This window comes from Idiotropiscis lumnitzeri, chromosome 10, assembly GCF_059441095.1.
Source record: "Idiotropiscis lumnitzeri isolate Australia: NSW breed Sydney's pygmy pipehorse chromosome 10, RoL_Ilum_1.0, whole genome shotgun sequence".
NCBI lineage: Eukaryota > Metazoa > Chordata > Actinopteri > Syngnathiformes > Syngnathidae > Idiotropiscis > Idiotropiscis lumnitzeri.
This window is the reverse complement of record NC_142400.1, coordinates 1,301,753-1,325,628: the sequence shown is the minus strand read 5'-3', so window position 1 is coordinate 1,325,628 and position 23,876 is coordinate 1,301,753. Positions and strand designations below refer to the sequence as shown.

The following is a 23,876-nucleotide window of genomic DNA, read 5'->3' as shown; positions in this document are numbered from 1 at the left end:
CGCTATGACCAAATCTCACACAGTTTGTCTATGTCTCGCGGAACATGTTGAAGTCTAAGGAAAATGTGTTTGTGCTCCTTTTGGCTCGGCGCGTCCAGGACTTCCTGTCGGACATGGCCATGTGCGAGGTGGACAGATTCATAGACCGGGAGCACCTTATCTTCAGAGAGAACACTCTGGCCACCAAAGCAATAGAAGAGTACCTCAAGCTCATCGGACACAAGTACCTCAAGGATGCCATCGGTTCGTACGCTCCACAAAGTTGGAGACAAATTCTTTGTGTGTTTTACATACTTGGCCAAGAAACGGGATTCTGATTCTGATGTGTGAAACGGTGCTACGCTGGTGTTAGCACATTGGCTAAAATGCTAACAGCTGACCAGGCTGGTGAATTATTGCTCTGGCATCCGTCTGCTGTGCTTGCTTCGCATCTTAAGTGTCGCTCGTCATGTAAACTTGAGTTTGGAAACGGTGCAAACTTTTAATTGGACGAGGCATTTCCTAGCAGGGGCTGACAAAGAAGTAACTTGTGGGGATTTTTATTGGATTATCCAGCAGAGTCCGGTGCTATTTTTACACGCGCGTGCCCAGGGGGTTCACCGCAAATTGAATTAGGCGATTATCACAGCTCAGCACAGGTGGCAGATGTTTGATAGGAAGGCAAAAGGAGGCACGACGAACTCGGGCAGACTAATGTGCTCTTTTGTTTGCAAAAAAGACGCATTTGAGCTCATTAGCATACTTGCTCAAACGGACGTCGTAATCAGTTGGCAGGTGCCACTTGGAAAAGAAAAATAAATGTTTTTTTTTTTATTAAATTGAGAATTTGTTACCATTAGCGCCGCTAATCGACCAATCAGCGGACATCATTGTGTTGAACACCTCGCCTTCAAATATGGCTGGCAACCGAGTAAATAAGCTCCTCCCTTTTTTTTTTTAGGTGTGATGCTCAGTGTTAGCTTGAAAGAAGACTCCCAAATTGTTGACAACTTGTAACCTCACTTTATTCGCAACCCCCCTTCATATCCCTCAGCATTCAGACGCACTTCCTCTTTACCCAACCCCAAGTAACACTGCCCCCTAGCTGTGTGGCATGTGAAGGTTATTAAACAAAAATAAGACAACACTCAGCATCAAGCAAACATTTCTGCTGCTAAACTCAATTTGAGGTCTTTCTTTAAATTGTCTCCTGGGACTTTTAAACCTCTCAATAAGGTCAAAGAAGATTTCCAATTGAAAACGAAACTCCTCCCTCAAACATGCGCCTGGAGAACGAGCCGCTGTTTGGGGGCAAAATGCGTCACGTCGCGTCGCGTTGTTGACGACCGTCGTTTGTTACCCGCAGGGGAGTTCATACGCGCCTTGTACGAATCGGAGGAAAACTGCGAGGTGGACCCCATGCGAACGCCTCCCTCTGTGCTGCCGGACCACCAGGCCAACCTGAGAATGTGCTGCGAGTTGGCCCTCTGCAAGATCGTCAATTCCCACTGGTCAGCGCACAAAAATCTCGTCATATTACGTCACGTCACGCCAATTTGCTTCCACTACCTCACAAGAAAAAATGGATGGGTGGCAAAAGTGATTTAGATTCTGTTCATGATATTTTTTTGTCACATGCAGATTCATGTTTTTTCCTCACCGTTTATTATTATTATTATTTCTATTATTTTATTTTACCATGTATTGGTCATTTTTCACACATTTTTGCTTGTTTTGTCCAATTTATTTATTTTTTTGCCACATTTGAAATGTCTTTTTCACATTAAAAAAAGGGCGACATTGAATATTTTTTGGGGGTCATATTTTGATTTGTTTTGTTGCATTTTAGCTTAGGTTCTGCAGCTGGATGACTCACCGAGGCCTGGGGTTCAAATCCCGGTCAGGGTGAACCTGAGCATCCAGTTGGGTCGCCGCCACTGCAAAACTTTGCCAAACACATCACGCGTGTAAATCGCTGTGACGACCCCAGACTGAAAGGGGCAAAGCCCAAAGTCAAACAAAAATCGATTTATTACAGACATTTTTTAATTTTATAAAAAATTTTTCCCATTCTCATTTGTTTGGTCAAATTTGGAATGCTTTTGTTGACTTCTGTTTTTGTTCCTTTTGTGCACACGTGTGCCGTCAGCGTGTTCCCGCGCGAGCTGAAGGAGGTGTTTGCATCGTGGCGAGTGCGCTGCGCCGAGCGCGGGCGCGAGGACATCGCAGAGCGCCTGATCAGCGGATCGCTCTTCCTGCGCTTCCTGTGTCCCGCTATCATGTCGCCGTCGCTCTTCAACCTGACGCAGGAATATCCCGATGAGCAGACGTCGCGCACCCTCACGCTCATCGCCAAAGTGGTGCAGAACCTCGCCAACTTCTCCAAGTAGGTCAACGCCCAGCGCCGCAGATTCGGGATCGGTATTAGCAGGTTTGCCCGCTTTCCCCCCCCCCCCCGACTCATCTTTTGTCATTCACTTAAAAACTGACCTCTATTGTTTTTGTGCCGCAAGCCAAAATCACAAAAGTAGTGCTTTGCTGTCATCTTGTGCCGACAAACTATGTCAAAGTAAGTTGAGGAGGTTTATTCAGACAAAAGTTGTGCTTTCCTGCCATCTCGGCATCAATCTCTTGCCGATTTTAGCCACTCCCTCCTGATAAAATGTTGATGTTTCTGGGAGGGGCTTTGTTTTGTTTTGATAGTCAAAAGATTTTTTTCCAAATGATGATTTGAGTTTGTTTAATTTTGTTTTTGGTCCATTTTTGTAGTTTTATATTTTGTAATTTTTGCATTTTTTTTTAAATTTTCATCCAAAATATTTATTTTCCAAAATTTATGTTGGTCCCATTTGCATTTGTGGGGGGTCAGATTTTGCCATATGGATTTGCTGTCCAAAATTTGATTATATTATAGCCAGATTTTAATTAAATTTTTTGCGTCAAATCTAGTTTTTATTTTTATTTTATTTTTTTAATAATTATCATTTCTGAAATTTTGATTTGTTCGAATTGTATTTTGTGACAAATATTTATTCGATATATTTTTTGGAGGAATGGGAGTGGGATCTTAGCGACTCCCCTCCACCCACTGGGGGGAAAACAGTAATTTTTTTGGGGGGGGTGTCATTTTAATATATTTGTTGACAAATTTGGATTTCATGGTGAAATGTTTGGTTGATTTGTGAGCGGTGCAACGAACGGTAATCCGGGCGACGTGTGCGCGTCGGCTCCCGTTCAGGTTCGGCAACAAGGAGGAGTACATGTGCTTCATGAACGAGTTTGTGGAGATGGAGTGGGGCTCCATGCAGCAGTTCCTCTACGAGATCTCCAACCTGGACAGCGTCACCAACGCCGGCGGCTTCGAGGGCTACATCGACCTGGGCCGGGAGCTCTCCGTGCTCCATAGTCTCCTCTGGGAGGTCATGGCCCAGCTCAGCAAGGTAGCCGCCGGAACGGCAAGCTCCGATGCTCAACTGACGTCTGGTGCATGGACTGTTTTCATCAAATCTTCCTCTTTTATGAACTCAAATAGTGCTCGTAATGAAAACGTTTTTTTGTCATATTTGTGTTTCTGTCGCATTTTTATGGTTTTGATACATTTAGTAATATTTTGGTTTTTTTGTCACATTTTTTTTATCCATTTCTCAATTTATTTTTTTTACTTTTTGCCACGTTTTGTTTTTCAGTCCATTTTTATTTGATTTTCCACTCTTTGTCAAATTATATATTTGTCATGTTAATCTTTGTGATTTTATTTTTTTTTTTGTCAAACTTGTATCTTTTTATCAGATTGGATTTTTTTGTTGTTGTCACATATCGATCATTTTTGTCACATTTTTATCCCATTTAAAACTCAAATGCAAATTTTGTTTGTCACATATTCATCTTTTTTTGGTCAAATTGTAATTCATTTTGGCACATTTTGGTCAATTTTTCAAAAGTTCATCGTTGCTCACGTAATTGATTATTTAAAAAAATCTATTAAACAACATTGTCTAATTTTGTTACAAATTGGTCGTTTTGTCACATTTTGATGCGTTTGTGAGTTTTTTTCTTTTTTGTCACCAAGGTTAAAAAAAAAAGCAACAAGCTTATTTTGACCAGATATGTCTGTAAAAAGTTCTGCAAGATGGCAATTGTCTTGTGAAGCTTGTCCAGCTGTACATTTGTTTTGTCGCCTTTAGGACGCCATCATCAAACTGGGCCCCCTGCCCCGCCTCCTGAACGACATCAGCATGGCTTTGCGCAACCCGCACCTGCAGAGGCAGCCCAGCTACCAGGCCGAGCGCATCCAAGCCGAACGGCTCCTGTCCCGGCCCTCCTTCAACCGGGGCCTCTCCTCCTCCGACTTCCACAACCTTGTCATGAGGGACCTCAACAGGTAGCCTGGCCGGGACGGCGCCATTCGTTTAAGCAGCTCATTTCAAGAAGCCCTGCTTAGTTTCAGCAGCTCAGGGTTTTCCATTTCTCGTGTGTCCCGTTTTGAAAACTGTTTGTTTGACCGCCGCCGCAGCTCCATGGACATCACCCGCCTGCCTTCGCCTACCTCCACCGGCGGCGTGTTGCCGTCCCGCTCCCAGATGAGCTTTCAGGAGCGCGAGCACCTCCTCCACCGAGCGTCGTCCAAAGACATGTTCTACGTGTCTCGCCCCCCGCTGGCCCGCTCCAGCCCGGCCTACTGCACCAGCAGCTCCGACATCACTGAACCCGACGGCAAGGTGAGTTGCGTGGGAATCGCTCGCCATCCCATCGGCCGGGACATGAGTATGACCAGCATGCCGCTCATACTCCCTGGACTCTCCCATGATCCAGTCTACAGTGAACCCCCGTTTATCGGGGGGAGACGTGTCAAATACACACGCCACCCCAATGTAAATTAAAAAAAAAATTTTTTTTATTTTGAAATAGTGTTAGCCTTGGAAAAACATTTGCAAGGGTCTGTTCTCAATCTCCATTGCACAGTTTTCCCAGTAGCTAGCTCAATGCTAACGTACAATGTGAAACGCCATAGATGGGCTAATAGAAATGAGCAGAGAAGTTATTCTCAACCTTTAAACAACAACAAAATCTCGCAGCGTTGTGGGAATGACGATGACGACTAGTTGGGGAGCTTGTCTCCTCCTGCTTCTTCTTGCTGCTAAATGCGCTGCACGTCTTTCCGTCGCTACTTAGCACGTTGTGACAAAACGTGTTACTTCACTCAAAGCGTGCAAGTCGAAATTCAGGCTTGTGGAACTATTTAAAAAAAAAAATTATAATTCAAGTCGATGTTCAGTAATTAATCAATTAATCATCAACTATCTATTTTGACAACTGATTTATCGTTTAGGGACCTAAAATTGTCTGTTTTCTGTTTTGTCTTGGTGTTTAGTCAAAATAAGACATTGACAAACATCAACACTTTTCGCGATTTTTCGATTTTATGGCTTTCTATGCTAACATCCAAACCGGAATGAAGAGATGGAAGTAGAGAAAATGGTAGGTTTCAAGTTTTTTTTTTTTTTTTATTCAGACAAAATAACTTTTTTTTCCGGTGGAGAGCAAAAAAAACTCTTGACTCTTAACTCTTTTCATTTCAACCTTCGTCACACTTCCGTGTGTCTTCAAACAGCTGATCGGGTCGGGGAACCTTCCAAATAAGGCTCCCCGATCTGACCCAAGCGGCGCTCTGTCCCGTTTTTTTTTTTTGCTCGCCATCAGAAAAAAAAGTTATTTAGTCTAAATAAAAGAACTCTTGAGACCCATTCAAAAATAAGACAAGATGAACGTCATAATGCTCGATAAAGTGCTGTTTCAATGCGATTCATTACCTTATTGCGAATCGTTAAAATAATGGTGAGTTTCAACGAAGGCAGAAGTGGTCATGCATCCAAAATGTTTAGTTAATGGGGCAGTAAAAAAAAAAAGAAAAAAGAAAGATGGCTTCTCAGTGGGCAACGTAGCGCCAGGCGATAAAGCGGGGGAACACTGTATCATGACATCTGCTTGTTGCCTCATCCTGGAGGGTATTTCCCGGCAAATACTCTGCGGCATTCGCAACATCAGTGCCCGGCGGCGAACGTGCCCGCGCCACCCTCACCCATCTCACGCGTGGTCATCATGGAGTTTGCGGGGCGGGGCGGGGCGGCTCAGTGTCAGTAAAAGCCTATCTATATGATGGACCTCCAGGATTCCCGAATGAACAGCGTGTCTCACCTGCAGTCGGTGGACATGCTCAACTCCTCCCAGGCCTCCATCGCCGGCATGGGCAGCTTCGGGGGGCTGAGCGGCGGAGGCGGTGGCGGCCTGGGTTCGGGCCTGAGCGGCCAGCTGCGGGCCGGCGGCAGGTTGTCGGCCGGCTCCGGCGGCTCCAGCGTGTCCGGCGGCCTGCGGCTGAGCCGGCTGAGCCAGATGGGCGCCGCCGCCGCCGCCGCCGCCACCGACTCGCTGTCCCAGCAGCAGCAACAGCAGGCCGCCGCCATGCGCTACCCGCTTTCCTTCCAGAATCCCCTCTTTCACCTGGCCACGGCGGACGGGCCACAGCACCACCACCAGCACCAGCAGCAGCAGCAGCAGCCGCCGCAGCACGGCCGCGCTCAGCCCCCCGCGCCGCTGCTGCTGGCCCCCGAGCCCGAGCCCTCGCACCCCAGCTACGTGCCGCAGTTCGCCCGCGGCGGCTTCTCCCGCAGCGAGGACCTGTCCACCCTCAGGACCCGCGACGGCGCCCACCTGGCCCAGCCCAGCATCATCCACTCGCACAGCTACAGCGACGACTACGGCCGGGCCGACTTCGCCCGCCGCCAGATGTCCGTGCACATGCAGGTGCGCACGCACGCCTGCGTACTCCGATATCCCCTGCATGGCTGCGTCCAGGATTACACGGATGGAAAGGAGGAGAAAAATTGACTTGGGCACATTTTAAACGGCAATAAATTAGAAGGGAAATTGATCCGGACAAGGATTTGAAAAAAATTTGGGAGAAACTCGCATTTTAAACACAAATCCAAAAGATGAAAACATTCTATTATATTTATAATTTCAAGAAAGAACATTATTTTTAAAATACATCCTACAGTGAATTGATCGAAAAAATATAGATTTGACCAAGTTATTAAATGTGAATTTTGAAAACGTTTAAAAAAGGATTTTTAAATGCAAGTTTGTTATAACCCAAAAATGAATTCAAAAGGGCTCACCAAGCTTCTGAAATAACAAATTCCCTCAAATGAATTATTATGCCAATCGTGCTTGTGATTTGTCACAATAAATATCAACAATAATTTAACATGGTAGAAGTCAAATATCAACATACAGCACTTTATTTCTACTGATCTTTTAAAAGTTCACTTCAGCATTGACATATTTTTAAAACAGGCTTGGGGGCGCCGCATTGGCAACCCCTCGTACACAGAATGCAAATGAAAAAAAATATATTTAGGAAAAATAAATGAAAATTTAGGTAAATATGTTACAAATTCAATGACTTGTAATTTGACTAAGTATAAGAAATAAAAAAAGAATAATGATAAGGTATAAATGGGGCATGGACGTTTTGAAAATGTAATTAAAAACCTCTTGAACTTTTTGTTTTCATGATCATGACCTTTCTCTGATGGGAAAAATGACTGAAAATTGAAATGACTGGATGATGTAACGCGTGTGTTTAGTTTGCTCCGATCACGTTGCGGCGGGATCGAGCTAACGTGCTAAGGAACAATTTCCTGTGTCTGTCAGGATAACATGCAGCCGCAGCAAATGATGGGCCTGACCTCCCAGACGGGCACCTCCCACTCATCCTTGGCCACCACCCCTCCGTCCACCGTCCAGCCGCGAGCTCCGCCCCCTCCCGGCCAGCGCATCAAATCGCAGACGTCCCATCAGCTGTCGGTCAGCGCCGCCGCCGCCCCCGCAGCCGCCCCCGCCAAGTCCCGGCCGCAGAGCGGAAACCTCCTGCAGTCGCCCGAGACGGCCTACGGGGGCGGGCGGCAGCCGCACGGCGGAGGTGGCCGCCAGCTGTCCGTCAAGGACAACACGGCGCCGGGCTTGCCGCATCAGCAGAGTTCGGTCCGGGAGTCGGGAAGTCCGCAGGGGACGGGCAGCCCCACCACGCAGCAGTCGCCCCAACAGCAGCAGCAGCAGCCTCAGCCGCAGCAGCACCACCTCCTCAAGCCCAACGTCGGCAAACAGGCCAGTGCAACGTTTATTTATTTATTTTTTAATGGCAAATTTTATTTGTATTATTATTATTAATTTTTTTAAGTTTCAGGAACTTTTTTCCCCGGAACTGCAAGAGAAGTAATCGCACAACACCACACTAAACAGAAGTAGCTGCACTACACCTCCAATGCACTAGGTGGCGGTAGATGCAAATCTGTCATGCCATTACCAGGGTCAAGATACTTATATAAAACATTGACAAACAAATACAAATAAAATGCAAACAATTCCGCAAATTTTTAGTCCTGTAGGCAAATATTTTTCTTCCATGTCGAAGCAGAAGTAGCTGCACTACACCTCCAATACACTGGGTGGCGGTAGTCAGATAAAAAAATCAACGACGCCATTATCAGGGATGGTATGCTCAAATTGGTGTGTTAATTACGAGAAAACAAAAGCGCATTCGCAATTTGATGGCCACATTCATGCCATCGTCTCCCTGACCCGATTTATTTGTCGCTTTCATGCAGCCCTTGCGGCTGGTCTCTTGCAAATAATCCGACGGGCGGCGGACGTGTTGCCGCTCCCCGCGTTGACGTTGTCTCTGGTCACAGGGGTCCCAGGCGCCTGCGACGCCAGCCAACGAGAGGACGGTGGCGTGGGTGTCCAACATGCCGCACCTGTCGGCTGACATCGAGAGCTCGCGCATCGATCGTGAGGACTTCAAGCTCAAGGAGTACTCCAAGAGCATGGACGAGTCGCGCATGGACAGGGTGGGTCGTCGTCGTCGTCGTTTTGCCGCCGCAGCAGCAGCTCGTCTTCATTATCGGCAACATCCCATTTGTCTAATATGGGTTTTTTGGGGGGTTTTTTTGCACCCAGATACGTTAAAAGGCCTTGTTGTAATCACGTTTTCCTTTTCTGTTTTTTCATGTGCTCCAGTATGACAAATGTTTTTATTGTTTTATGTCTTCAATCACACTACATTATTTACTGATTTATTTTTGGTGCTGTCAAAGCACTTTTTTCGTATACCAGATGACATATTTTTTGGTGTGCTTGAGTCGAACATGTCAAAGAATAGTGCAAACATGACGGCCTCCATGAAAGCTGAAAAAAAAAAATGCTAAACACGCCTTGCGCTCCTGCTGCAGGTGCGCGAGTACGAGGAGGAGATCAACTGCCTGAAGGAGCGTCTGGTCATGTCGCACAAGAAGCTGGAGGAGTACGAGCGCCGCCTGCTGACGCAGGAGCAGCAGACCAACAAAATCTTGCTGCAGTACCAAAACCGTCTGGAGGACAGCGAGCGCCGCCTGCGCCAGCAGCAGCTGGAGAAAGACTCGCAAATTAAAGGCATCATCCACAGGTAACGCCATGCATAGGGGCCACGGTGGGGCGCCCACGACGGCGGGCGCCGTACTCGTCCCAACTAGATGGCAAAACGTCATTGTCGCGTTTGGTGCTCGGGTCGATCTTTTGGTGCGTTGCAAGATGTCAGAGAGCATTCTTGCTGGGTTGTTTCTTTCCGAAAGCAATTTTTGCTTGGCTTCTGTGTTTCATCATATTAGGTCCCTTTGCGCTGCAGTTTTTTTTTTTGTGATGGTTGAAAGTGACTCCGTTGCTATTTTTAGCACGGCAACCGTATTACCGCCCAACCCTCGTGCGTGTTATGAGTTTGAGTCGCGTTGTTGCTGAACTCCAACCTGATTTTTGCTACGCTTTACTCGCTTGTTTGCTCAGTATATTGAGTGGGATTATATTTAATTTTTCCTCCCATTTGCTTTCATTTTGAAGTGAACGTGTGACATATAATCTCCTCCAGGAAAGAAGACGCCCAATGACGAACGAACGGACGGACGCACGGACGAACACACGTTTATGCTTGTTCCCCCTTAAAATGTGTTCGGCACTCTCGGGAGATTTAACACTCCGACGGGTCGCTGCACTTGTTACCCAAAAGACATGAGGAAAGCGCTTCCAAGCGGGAATGACCGGACGCCATAAGACCAGTCACATTGTTTGAAGGCAAAGTTTGCTCTTTGATTGGACCACTTCCAGCACTCGCAAAAACGTTGGCCAAATTTTGCAGTTTTGAAGGGAAAATTTGGGGCATGAAGCTGAAATTTCATTTTCACCTTCTTGTTCTTGTCTTCTCCTCATGGCCTGAAATCATCTTGCGTGCCACAGGGGTCACGACTAGGCTCTCTTGCCTTTTTGCAGTTCATCATCACATGATCAATGAAATTCTCTCGTGTTTCATCACACTTGGAGTACTGCGGAGGATGTTTGTTGTATGGCAGTAGTCTCATTTTTTCAGCTGGAATGCAGCGCGTGTGTTTGTGTGTGCGTGTCTGTGCCGAATGTGTGTGTGTTAAAGGGCCATTACAAGTATATATAAATATATAGAAGAATGAGACTAAGGCTGGCAATAGAAACACTTTTAGCCAAAATAATCCACAAGGCCCACTAGAAATTGTTTGTATTTATTTCCTTTTTTTGGGACTTGAAATTATAATTTTTTTTAAATAGTGCAGATAATATTTATTGAAGAGACAATACAGTATATTTGTGCGTGTGTGACGGTCGTTGCCCATAGCAACATCCAAGGTTCTCCACTCAGGCTACAATCTTAGGTGCACGCTCATTGATATGCTGGAGTGAGTCGTCCACGTCATGTAGCAAAAGTGGAGTGACAGCTCTCCCTTTTATGAATTTATTTTTGTTTTTGTGGTCATAGTCGGATCGGGGGGCCGGTGTACCTAATGAAGCGTCTCTTTCCATGCGTATCCTCTTTTGTGGTTTTTCTGTGCAGCCAAACGATTTTCCAAACGATTGTGACCTGAAGACTGGAAGTAAATGCTGACTTTGTTTTTTGTTTTTTTCTTTTTCTCTTCATGTAACAAAACGTCCCCACATGCATCATTGTCCTTTCAACGCTTTTCTGTGTGCTTGCTTGATGACTTCTTTCTTTCTTTCTTTCTCTCTCTCCATTTTTTTGTACTAAGCAAAACTCTCAACGCTGTACACGCTGTTTCTCCAATAAAACATCCAAAGGCTCATGTTTGACGCCACCTGTGGATTTTTTGCTTTCTTTACTTTGTGTGTCCTCACTGGAATGAACGTGTGTGAATGCAAACCGCCGTCAAGGAAAGTAGACCAGAAAAATCCTGACATGCCATTCCTGTAGGTGGCGATAATGCGGATGACGGCAACCCTTTTTTGTTGGCCTCAGCTCCGTCGTCATTCTTTGCGTCCGCATTCAAGTTGAACAAATAATCAGCAAAATAGTGACTCTCAATCTGCAGTGATTCAAATTCGGAAAGTTTGGGCGGGATTGCACAAAAGCGGCAGACAAATTTCCCAGATTGGGTTCGATTTGTGTGGCAAATTCAAACAGGATCCACTTCGCTTCAGGTCGGATGGCGACTCAAATGCAGTTCTGAAGGGAATCGCATTGCAGATCCATTTCCATTTGTTCCAGGTGCACTTTGGAATGGTTTTGAAACCGTCTTCCAGTTGTCTTTGTGAGCCACTCGAGTTGTGAACTCGGAGGCTGAAAGTGAAGCCGTCATTTTCTGTCCAGATGCAAACGCCTCCGTGACGTGATTGAGTCGTTCCCAGTGGCTTCTCGTGCTAACCTTCCTCTCACCCACTTGAAATTCAAATCCGTCCCGGCTGTTTTGGATTATCTTCTGGCCTGGGAAAATCTGAGAATTAGCTTGGAGGTTAAAAAAAATAAAATAAAATAAAAAGTGCATCCATCAGCTCTGCGGGATCATTGAAATGATTCAAATGAAGATTTTTTAAATGTATTTTTTACCCCACGAGCAGCAATTCCCAAGGGACGCCGTTGATGAGGCAACCCGACAGCTGCTTCTTTAAAAATATTGCCATCGCCTGGCACGTTTTTTCCCCCCGATAAATGTTCTCATCTGTCTTTTTTTTTCTTCCCCATTTAATGTTTCCTTTCCTTCTATCATGTTCTACGGCCAAGACGCATTCAATATGGACAAACGTGTCCCTAAATAAGCGGGAAATTTAAAAAAAATATTTTTTCTATATTTATATTGTGGATCCTTGAAATGATTCATTGAAAAGCCCCAAATCGGCAATATTTTCGGGGCTTTGGGACCAGGTTGGCCCCCCAAATACTTTTATAACTGAAATGCATTGGAGGGTGGTGAGAATTCGTAAAGAAATGTAAGTAAACCACAAATCACTGAAGACCTCTCAGATGCGTTTTACATGAAAAATGGAAAACGTTTGATGCAATTTTTGTTTCTTCTTCTTGCATGCACATGCCGACTGTAATTTCTTTGCAGACTTTCTGAGTCTCAGCTAGCAAGAGAGAAAATAGGCTTTTCACACTTGTGATGTTCCGTCATTTTGTTGATTTGGAACATTTTTCACACAATCACTTCAACCTTTATTTGTCCAGGAGAACACCAACATGAACCTGAAATGTCCGCCTCAAAATTTTTTTTTTTTTTTTTGGGTTTCCTGACGTCATAATGCTGCCTCTGCTTCTGTTCTCCCAACCCCCTCCACTCCCTTCGACAACCAAGACTCATGGCCGTGGAGGATGAGATACGAGGAGGACACGTCATTGAGCCAAAAACAACCAGGATTTTCCCAGATCAGGTCTGTGACATTCCGCCTTAAAACCTCCTCCTCCTTTTTTTTCCTGTTTTCCCAATGCCGGCTGCTCTTGTTCTTTTTGAGTGTGCGTGCTCTCTGGATTTGGGCTTTGTGCACTGACGCTGTGGAGATCCGTGGTGGTTTTGGTGGGCTCTGTGCTGCTTTCCGCCTTTCGCCGCCGAGCATGACTCCGCCCACCACTTCTTCTTGGCTGTGTTGGGAATCATTCACTCATTCCTCGATGGGCCCGATTTGTCCATTTTTGCTTAAGTCTTTTTTTTTTTTCCTCAACACATTCGGGATGGTTTGCTGAAAAAATGCAAAAGACGAAAAAGTATGTCGGACGCAAAAATATAGCATGAATCCGTTTTTCATCATTTTAGTGTTCCTGATTTTGACGAAATTATTGCTTTGCGATGCACTTTGTCTTGAGCACCTTGATGTGCTTTATAACGTGCGCTTTGCTAGCAAGCTAGACCCACACCAGAAAGTGCAACTTCCTTTTGGTTGTTCTACCGTGGCTGCATTAGAGTGCCTCGTTGTAGAAAAGCCCTATGAGACGACCCGATGGGAGTTTTCAGCCTCTTGACATCCCACAATTGCCGATTTTTTTTTTTGTAAGCAACAAAACTCGAGTCGAATTTGGAAGACATTTACTTTCGCTTTGCAGAGACTTTAAACGTGAACAGGCAGTGTTTGAAAAGGCGACATGTAGCACTCAGTAACTTAGGATGTCGTTGCCGCGGGGAGCGGTGCACATACCTTCGCTGCCCTGAAGCCCAAATGGAGAAAGTTTGCAAAACTCGCTGAAAAAGTAAGCACAGGCCTGCACAAGGCGGCGTGATCATTTTGCTGAAAGAATTAGCATCCGCCTTGTCAACAATGGATGCACTTGAAGATGAGATACAAACCAAGGTAAGTTACTACGATGACTGTTGATTTTCCAATTTGAGTATAGAACGTGAAACAATCTTAATAAAAAAACAGGAAACCTTTTTATTGTTTTCCCCCTCGTCTATTGTTTACTAACAAATGTGATGTCGTAAGCACAGAGATGAAGCTTCATTACGGAAAACTGGCCAATGACAATTCAAGTCTAAACGGCACCTCAGTCGAGGCAAAAGTGAATCTGATCCACTTTGTGTTCACATTGCAAGTTGAATCAGGATCCGGCTCTGTTTGCGGGCCTGAGCAAATACAATCTCAACTCAAAACGGTGAAAGTCGACCTGGAAACAGGATCCAATTCTGCTTTTGGTCCACTTCAGGTAGAAAAGGTGCCTCTATCAAACAAGGACTGAAGTTCTACTTGGACCTCTTTGTGTTCACATTGTGAGTTCATTTCATGCAGGATGCAGTTCCATTTGTGGGTAACTTTGCATGTAAATGGCACTTTGGTTGAAACAACAATGAAAATATTGCACGAAAGTGAACCTTGACACTTTGTCTTCACATTGCAAGTTGATTTGAAACACAATCCTGTTCCATTTCAGTCCACGCCAGGTGAAAATGGCTCCTCAGTCAATTCCTGAGCAACTTTGTGTTCACGATCCAGTTGAAGGTGAAAGTGAACCGGGAAACAGAACAGTTTGGCTTTTTGGACTACTTCAGGTGTGAACGCTGCCTTTGTCAATACAGGGACAAAAAGTTATCTTGGGCCAATTTGGCCAAAAAGGCATCTCGGTTTCTTTGATGGAAAAATGAGCAAAGGTCTACCAGATTCAGACCATGCTGCTTTCACATTGCAGGTTGATTAGAAACGGGATCCAGCTCAAGATGAACATGAACCACTTTGTGTTGACCTTAAACGTTGATTTGAAACACAATCCTGTTCCATGTTGATCCTCTTCAGGTGTGAATGACTCGTCACTGGGCAAAATGACAATTCACGATGAAAGTGAATCCGCTTCTCTTTGCGTTTGAGTTGATTTCAATCCGGATTGAGTTCAGTGTCCTTCCTCGCGTTCCACCAATGTGTTGCATTCTGTGTTTGTTGTCGTTTCGACAGCGTGAGCGAAGCATGCGGGCCAGACCGACCTTTGGCTCCCAACGACAAGCGCATGTTGACGTTGCGCTGCATGCCGTGTTGTGTTGCTTCCACGGATGACGTCATCTGCGTGCGCGTGTGTGTGTTCGTGGTGGTGTGTTTGCGCCTCGTCCTCCTCCTATTTGATCCTCTTGTTGACGAGATACGGTGATTTCTCTTAGGGGAGGCGTCAGTCCATCCTAGTGCAGCCTCGTCTCGCCCCCGCCCCACCCCGAGTGTCCAGGTAATAACCCCAGCCGACAAACTCTCACGCGACAACTCTCTTTCTCTTTGTCTCTCTCTCGCTCTCTGCATCATTCCCTGCGATTCTCAGTGTGTGTCCCTGTCGCTCGCTCACTCACACACTTTCCATGTACCCGTCCCTTGCTCTCTAAAAGTCACTTCTTAGAAAATTCTGACCGGCTAGAACAAATGTGGAAGGCACAGGTCCAGATTGTGAAAATATTCTCACCATAAACAATAAAAAAAAATTGCAATAAAATACAATTAATCAACAAAATACTTTTTTTAATATTTATAACGTACTTACATGTAATGTACAAAATAGAAACATCATCACTAATACATAATTTATTGTATTCCGAGTATACATTTTAACAAATATTTTTTAAATGTATTTTTAATTAAAAATGAATACTTTTTTTCCCGTACATGTTAAATAAAAAGTTTTCAGTTTTTAAACGAGGAGCGAAATTTGACTGTAGCGTCTGTTGACTCCTGAAAATAGTTTGAGCCCAAGTGCGAATGCTCGGCGCCGATTGAACGCCTCCGCCAGTCACAAGATGAAAACGTGAGAGCGATTCAGTTGTCATCTCTTTGCCTATTTTGAAATCAAATGCACAAAATTTTCGCTGGTGTCTTGACGTCCGAGTTTAATCCGTTCCGACGACCAAGTTGCTGACGCAGAACATTTGCGTCCCAAGTCGACTTTGTCGACTGAAATGAATGCAAATGCATTTCATCTGTTCCAGGCAGGAGGCGACGTTCAAACGGGAGTCCTCTCCTCGGGCAACTTGGAATACTTTCCGAGCAAAGTCACCGACCGATGATGATCTTGATTTAAGCTGGCAAACAAGAACGCCATTTTCCTGTTTGCTGCACACTTTCAATTGGAACGCGACCCGAGCCGCCACTGCTGACGTTTCACGAGATCGCGACAACGTTCGAGCGCCGTTTGAGCAACGAAGCGCCACTCAGTAACCGTCGTGTAGTTTCCGTCGCTTCAAAGGACCTAAAACAAGCGTTAGCACGTCTATGGCGTTTTCCATTGTACGTTAGCATTAGGCTAGCCGCTCCTCTTTCGGCAGTTTGGCCGTTCTGAGGCGAGATGGAATTGTCTTTACGTACAGTTTGAGAGAAAAGTTCAACGCTGAGGCGCTCTTATCTCAAGGCGCCACGAGACTTCCTGGAAATGAACTTGAAGCGCTTGAACGAGCGTGACAATTCAATTTGGCGGAAATTGCCTTTGCCGTGTTCCTTCCCGCTCATCTCGCCCAACCACCTCAAACAAAGGCATGATGGGAAATCTCCGTATCCGACCCGAACCTTCCCCGCAGAACACCGATGGTTGTGCACACCTCCTCTTGCGTCTTCTGCGTGTCGTCTTGACGTCATTTGATGTGTGTCTTTGGCGCTCATGTGACCTTCCTGTCTTGTCTTTTGTTTTGTACTTGTAGTCGTGTAAAAACAATTTTGTGCTAAAAAACAAAGAGAGGCGCCCCGCCCCGTCCTGTCCCGCCCTGCCCTACCTCTCCCCCGCCCCCCCACCCGCAGAGTGCGAAGCTCACGTGGGTAAGTTTTGCTTTTGTTTGGTTGTTGTTTGGTTTTTCCCGCCAGGATGTCCGTAAACATTCCAAGCGAGCCAGCCGGCCAGCGAGCGGGCGGGCGTGCGTCGTGTCTTTGTCCAGCTGCTTGGCGCCTCGCCTTTAATGCACGTGTGCGCGCCAACGCCGAACACATGTTGTGCATTAAAAGCGCTCTTTGTTGTGTTGACCGAAACAGTTTGTTTGGTTCTGATTGAGAAGAGAAAGTCGTTTTTTTTTTTTTTTTTTTTTTTCCCATTGAGTGAGCTCTTGTTTTTGTTGTTGAAGGCAACGGACACGCACACATGCCGTGAGATGATTTATTGTGATGCTTGTCCTTCTCTCCGCTTTACGCAAACCACACCCCCCTCCCCACACGCCCCCCCCTCTCCCTCCATCCCACACTGCTGTGTATCAGAAGCGATCCTGAAGCCGCCTTCAAGTACTTTTCTGTCTTCCTCTAAACGACGACCACACGGTGAATAGAACATCTTCCAAAGTGAAATAATTGAGCTCGCTGTGGCAAACAGTGGATATAAAAAGTCTGCACACCCTTGCTCAAAGGCCATTTTTTTGTGACAAAAAAAAAAATTGATCGAGATAAATCACTTCAAAACTGTTTTCTGCTGGAGAGTCAGTTGGAAAAAAAAAAAAAATCAACGTCCTGCCCTCACTTTTTTTTTTCCAAGAATATGCCACCGCCCAGGTGAAAGAACGGCTCTTTGGCATCAAAAGCATCCATGACAGTTGAGGAGTTTTTAAATACCGCCTCAAAATTTGACATTCAGGACACTTAAACATAATAAAAACGCTTTTAAAAAATGTGATATATTAAAAAAAAAAAAAAGCGCAAAATTGTAGAAACCATTAAAAAAAAACAACACAAAAGAAAATCTGCAATTCAAAGCGACTGTGAAACACAACCGAGGGGGGGGATTGCTATATTTTGTTTGTGAATTAAGAAGTCAAGTGAATAAAAATCTCCATCGGACATAGTGTTCGGCAGACGACAGCCGATGCGTCAAAGCCCCTTCTCTGTTCGGTCGGTTCGCAGGACGCTTGTTTTGCTAATCAGGCCGACGACAGCCGATGATTGGCCACACCCACCCAGGCAGAAACGGCGAGACTCCGCCCCGAGAAATGTCAAATTTAAAAAGCCTTTTGGAGACAAGTTGAAATGTCTTGAGTCACTTGTTAGCATTCAGTTAATTAGTAAAAAAAAAAAAAAAAAAGCTAAAGCAAAGATCGAGAATAATGATGTTAGAGACAAAAAAGGCCAAATTTGAATGGAAACTGAAATGTAATTTAAAAAAATATATATTAAATATAAACTGAATGAACTCAAATAAATAAAATTCAAACCTAAAAACCATAAAAATGCATTAAAAAAAAAGTTTCTTCTGACTCGTTTCTCTCGTGACAAGTGTTGGTTGTGCGTGTTTGTTTCGTTCTTGGCTCGTTGCGACGCTGTCGGTGTTGTTTTCCATCCATCGGCATTTGTAACTCATTTTCTCTCTCTCTCTCTTCCTCTCTCTCTCTTGCTCGCTCGCTCTTTTGTTCTGTCTGCTTGTTTGCGACCCCCCCGATGGCTCCTCTTTGACTTTCCTCTCCTCCGTCCTTGCGTCCGTGTGCTGCGCCTGCTCGCCTCCCTCTCATCGGTCATTGAATGGCTTCTTCTTCTTCTATACATCCACCTACCCCCCCCCTCCCCACCTCGCCCCCGCCCCCCCCCCCTTTCTGTCTATCTGGCTAGGAGAACCAGCTTTCCTCCTTGGCTTCAGCAGACCCCGGTGTGAAAAGCCACGTTGACGAAGATGGAGGAGGAGGAGGAGGAAGCGGCCCTCAACACCTCCTCACCGTCTCGTCTTCTTCTTCTTCTTGCGACCGCCCTCCCTACTCCCCAACGAGAGCTCCATGGCGACCGCACCAACTGGCACGGCCCCCAGGGGGCTTAAACACGACATGAAATGAAAAAGAGATGAAAAACAGGGCGATGCCCTGATGGGCTTTTTCCGACACACTAACACACGCACACACAAATCAAATCAAAGGGCTTTCCTCAACTTTGCGCTCTTGCCGGACAAGATTGCGACACACACTCACACACACCTACACACACTTTTCCCTGAAGGAGGTCTCGCACCCCTCGAGTGGTCCACGGTGCCTTCTTGGGCTTGGCCAGTAAGACCCCTTAACCTCCCCCAACCTGTTTGATTGACAGCTGGCCGACGGGAGTTCCTTTTTCCGAGCATTTTCTCTTCTCAATATCAGAACCCAAACTGGTGCTAAACAACAAATGGTGCAATTGGTGTGCGTGTGCGTGTGCGTGTGTGCGACTGGCCCACTGTCCTCTCTGTGCTTTTTGTTTCATTCCGATGTGTCTTTGTGAATCCTGTTGTGTCAAATGTCTTGTTTGCCTAAAAAAAAAACAACTTGCGCAGTGCTGGCCCAAGCCTGTAGGCGGCGCTAAGCAGCGTTTGAGTTCGCACCACCAATGTGGCAAAAGTCCATGAGTAATTTACTTTTGAATTTATTCATTTGTATTTACCACCAGGTGGCGGCAAAGCACTACTTTTATGCTAGACAGTTCTCCAGTCTGACTTAATGGCGCGTTTTTCTGTCTCGTTCCTAAAATGTTCCACGTTTGTCTTGTTGTCGACTTGTTGCTTGTTGCTTGACACTCTAGGGGGCACTTTGGCTGCTCCGGGGCGAGTGCGTGCTATCGCCCCCTCTAAAATCAAAAACTGTCGAGCAAGCAATTTTTTCATTTCTGGACTTCTTTTTATATTTATTTAAGTTTAAAAAAAACATGAAGTGTTCACAAGTTGCCATTCTGTTCCAATAGAATTCCCGCGAGGGCGGGATTTACTTGCGCGTTAGGTTCGAGTTAGTACATGTTACAAGGTATTTGCTCACGCTTTCAACCGTATTTGCAAAGTACGTTTGGGCGGATTGATCAAAATGAACGCTACGTGCTGACACAACATAGCATTTGGCCGTAATGCCGCTGGGTCTCCCGGCAGAGAAAAAAAAATCCTGCCTCGTGCCTGCGCAGGCGTTGGCCGGTTTGGGTGGCTAGCGACCAGGTCACCATTCACATCGTGCTGCCTTGGTTCATCACGTGAGCCTTTTTGACCGTCAATGGCCACTCTAGTTCTTACTGAGCAATGCACAAGTCTGCCCAAAAAAACACAAGCATATTATGTTTTTTTATTTCTTGAGATTTCATTTTAGTGCTCACTCGCAAAATTTGGACTGCCACCCATGTCACTCACACGCTATTACTGCTTAAGTTAAAAAAAATGCACTTAAAAATATGCTATTGCAATATATTTTTCTTTGTTTGAAAAGTAAAGCCCCCTAAATTTGATTAAAAAATTTCTGCTGCTAAAATTGCCGAGGGTTCTTGGCTCCAAAGTATCCCACAACAAGGCGCAATTGAGTGTAAATAACCTTCGTGACTCAGGTAACGAAACCTCAGAATGTGCCGCAACCCACAAGAGTACTTTTTACACTTTCGGGGGGTGCAGGATACTTCTTATAATGACGCTACCCCCTCCCTCCTCCTTTTTTTGTCCTCAGCCACTCGCAAAGCTTCATGGAGGACAGTGTGGAAGCTAACTGGCTGATGCGCCAACAGCGCCACGCGGCGGGCTGGCACGGCCAAATGTCGCGTGCGCTTTCCCGCGACGCCATTGGTTGACAAAGGGAGAACGCGGGCCACTGGTCCCGGTCTGTGTGCTCTAAGGACGGTCCGGAACCCCAGCGGACCATGTGAGCAAACTGCGGCGTGGTCCTCGCTCGCGCACTCGCTCTCTCTCTCTCTTGCTCTCTTTTTATGATTTGGTGGCACAACAGGACATTTATGCATGACTATGCAGGAAAGGATTGAACGTGAGCGAGTGGAGGTGCATTGTGGGTATCGTACGCGTATTTCCAAGGTGCTTGACCTCGCTTAACCCTCCTGTTACGTTTGGAATGGTCAACAAATTACAATTCAGAACAAGTCCACAAAATGGCTGCTTCAAAACAAAATGGCGGACTCCATGTTCAATTCGGGGCAGAGGTCTTAGAGACTTTTTTGGGTCGGTCCCGTTTTGACTAAATCGCCCTTCCGATTTCGTGTCTGTCTGTGAAACTGGTGTCAGGGTTTTTTTTTTTTTTTACTTTCAGGCTACTTTTTTTTTTTTCTTGGGGGAAACTTTGCTCCCAAAACAGCTGCTTTCAACCAAGTTTTGATCTCTGAAACTTTTTGCCTTAGATGGACATGCCCACTAAATATTGCATTAATATGTGTAAACTGGTATCTGAGTCTATTTTATTGATTTATTTATTTTATTGATTTATTTTTCGGAGGGTGGAACAGTGGGTGACTGGTTCAGAGGTCGCGGGTTCGAACCCGGCCTTACTGTGTGCCGTTTGCATGTTCTCCCCGTGCCTGTGTGGCTTTTCTCCGGGTACTCCGGTTTCCTCCCACGTTCCCCAAAGCAGCTTGATTGAACACCCCAAATTGTCCAGAGGTGTGATCGTGTGTGTGGACGTTGTTCGTCTTTGTGTGGCCTGCGATTGGCTAGCGACCAATTGAGGGCGAACCCCGCCCACTGCCCGACGACAGCTGGGATGGGCTCCAGCACCCCCCCCCCGCGACCCTCGCAAGGAGAAGCTCGGCTGATGGAGGGGTGGGTTGTGGGTTGTGGGGTGTGATCAGGACCCCAAAAAAAAGTTGAAGTTGCGTTTTGGTGTGAAACGTCGTCTGCTTGTCTCTCAACGAATCAAACGTGACTTTTGTCCTTGCTGCCACTTTTGGGTCAAATTGATCCGACCGCAACGTTACAGGAGGGTTCAAGTTGATTTACTTTCAAAACATTTTTTTTTTAGGATTGTTCTATATCTCTCTTATCTCTGTCTTTCTCTCTCTCATTTGTAGTCTTTTTAAATTATTGTTCGCTATTTGCCGGCTTTCCCGACACTTTTATCCACTCTTTTTCTATTTCGATCTACTGCAGCTCTTAATTATTCTGACGGTAATAGAAGACTCGTCATCTCAAATCTTCCAGTCGCTTTATTCATTGATCTTTTTTTCTTTTGACCTTTTTCTTACGGAGACAATCTTGCCCACATCAACACGCGCACACAAATGGGACAAAATTGTGGGTGTGTGCGTGTGCCCCCCCCCCTTCCTCCCCAAAGACCCCCCCCCAAAAAAAATATTTGCACACGACGCCATCCGTCGCCATGGAGCTCTCTGTTTACAAACAAGAGGATTGCTATTTTTTACTCCACGTCGAAGAACTTTGGACGTTTTCCTCGCACGAACAAGTGGGACGTTCCCGAAACTGAAACGACTCCGAACGACTCAGAACGAGACTTTTCCTCAAATGAGAGATTTCTGAGCCGGAATGAATGTGTGTGTTTGTGTATATAACGACAATATATGCTCTGTATAATGATGTTTGTTTGTAACAAGATGCAGAGTGTACAGTTATTTTTCTCCCCACCCTCCCGTCTCTCAAATGTTTTTTTTTTCTTTCCCGCGATAGAGGTCGTTCTAAAGGTCGCTACACACCAATCTGACGTCGGCTGTCGTCGCCGTCTGTTTGGTGTAGAGCGCCACATCGTGAAGTGGGAGCCGATGTTGGCCCGCGTTCGGCCGGTTCAACAATCAAGTCGGGCTGTCGGAACAAATGAGCACTGCGATTGGCCGTTGACTAGCGAATCAGTCCTGAACTTTGCTCATTTTCACGTCTCCTCTATGGACATAATGAAATAAAAAAAGATGAGCGCCAAGACGAAGTAATCGCTCTCCTTCACCGGATTGACGACGTGGCGCTCTACACCAAACAGATGCCGTGTACTGACTTTCCGACACTGGATTGGTGTGTTAAGGCCTTCACACAAATGCGGAGAGAGGAAAAAAAACAAAAACTAAAAAGACAACACTTTTTTTCTAGTTTTGTTTTTTTTTTATTGTAAATACAAACAGGTGATTTGATTTGTTTGGTCCATAATCAGCTGTGGCTTCCACTTGATTGGTTGTGGGTTGTCGTCCAGAGATATATATTTATTCCGACAACCCTGATGTACGATTTTGAGTCATAATTTGAGATCTTTTGGTGACATTTTTTTTTTTTTTCATAATACTAACTAAGTGTGCCTCCCTCTTATCTTATACTCACTTATTTACTCGTTCCCGCCCCCCTCCTCCCTTTTGACAAGCCATATAAGCCTCCCCTCGAGCCCCTTCCCCAATCCAAGCTGCCCCTGCCCCTCATATGCCTCCACTCTTGTTTATTTTGGGACAGAATGACTATTTTTTGGTGTATATTGTTGGAAGAGTGCTGTACATGAATGTGGCTGTTCTGATGATTTCCTTATTGCTGTCATAACAATAATATGAATAATATGGATTATAATATTTGAGTTTTGTTGATTGATGGGGTCGGCGTGATCCGCTGGATTTTACTTTCCTTATTGTTTTTTTTTTCTCTTTTGTTATTTTCCATTGAACACACCGGAAATTTATATTTTTCGGGCAGGTGAATCTGGAGGTAGAAATTAAATAAATTAATTAATAAATTATTAAATTCTTAACCTGGTGTGCTTTTATGTCTTCTTTATTTTTTTATATTTTGTTGTATTCTTGAGAGGGTGAAAAAAAACAGAAACATTTAAATTTCAATAACACGGTCAGCAAAAAAAAGAAAAAAAAACGTGATCAGGCTTGGAGACAAGTGAGCAAGGAGTTTAACGTACAACAGGTGTTTTACTTGTTAGGTTTTTTTTTTCTTTTTTTTTTGTTTTTAAACAGCTGTTGACCTTTACCAATACATATTGTTTACATTAGCTTTAGCAAAGTGTCGGGCACTTGAATGCGGTGTCGAAAGCTTTTTATTCTTTGGTTTACTACAAGAAACGCTGTGGTCATCACAAAGCGAAGCTCCGCCCCTTCGCTGTCGTGGAAAGCGAAGCCCCGCCCCCTCTCGATGAGCGGCTGCGTTGCGAACTACTCCGCGGGAAACTTCGGTAAACGTAGCGTAACACTCAGTGTATTATAGCTGGTGTACCTAATGTTGTGGCCTGAAGAATCACGTCATAATTGCAAAACACTTTTTGGGTCATATGGATTACAACGCTAATTTGTAAACACTTGCTAATTGATAAATATTCTGCGGTAAAGGTGACGCAAAATGAATGTTGGTCTGAAAATGTGTGTTTCGTTGGAAGGCAACTTTGTTGTAAAAAGACGTCTTGCGAAATTGTCACATGGAGGAAGGG

The 23,876-nt window shown here is 45.3% G+C and overlaps 1 protein-coding gene across 12 annotated transcripts in view; it reads left to right on the top strand.

The window, feature by feature from the left end:
* The window catches only part of syngap1b (synaptic Ras GTPase activating protein 1b), a 58,835-nt gene extending 35,643 nt beyond the window's left edge, over positions 1-23,192 (top strand). For 3 of the 12 annotated variants that reach the window (XM_088305920.1, XM_088305921.1, XM_088305923.1), the window contains 12 exons: positions 99-243; positions 1,346-1,490; positions 2,129-2,365; positions 3,218-3,419; positions 4,164-4,360; positions 4,493-4,697; positions 6,148-6,780; positions 7,693-8,145; positions 8,730-8,888; positions 9,270-9,481; positions 12,681-12,756; positions 18,355-19,031. In XM_088305920.1, coding sequence (XP_088162046.1) covers positions 99-243; positions 1,346-1,490; positions 2,129-2,365; positions 3,218-3,419; positions 4,164-4,360; positions 4,493-4,697; positions 6,148-6,780; positions 7,693-8,145; positions 8,730-8,888; positions 9,270-9,481; positions 12,681-12,756; positions 18,355-18,567 — 2,877 coding nt within the window. In that variant the 3' untranslated portion in view covers positions 18,568-19,031. Of the gene's footprint in view, positions 1-98; positions 244-1,345; positions 1,491-2,128; positions 2,366-3,217; positions 3,420-4,163; positions 4,361-4,492; positions 4,698-6,147; positions 6,781-7,692; positions 8,146-8,729; positions 8,889-9,269; positions 9,482-9,937; positions 11,177-12,680; positions 12,757-14,960; positions 15,023-16,475; positions 16,984-17,019; positions 17,080-18,354; positions 19,032-20,183 lie in introns of those variants that run through there. The other 9 variants (XM_088305924.1, XM_088305912.1, XM_088305913.1 and 6 more) reach the window with 8 other exon arrangements.
* The last annotated feature ends 684 nt before the right edge of the window (positions 23,193-23,876 follow it).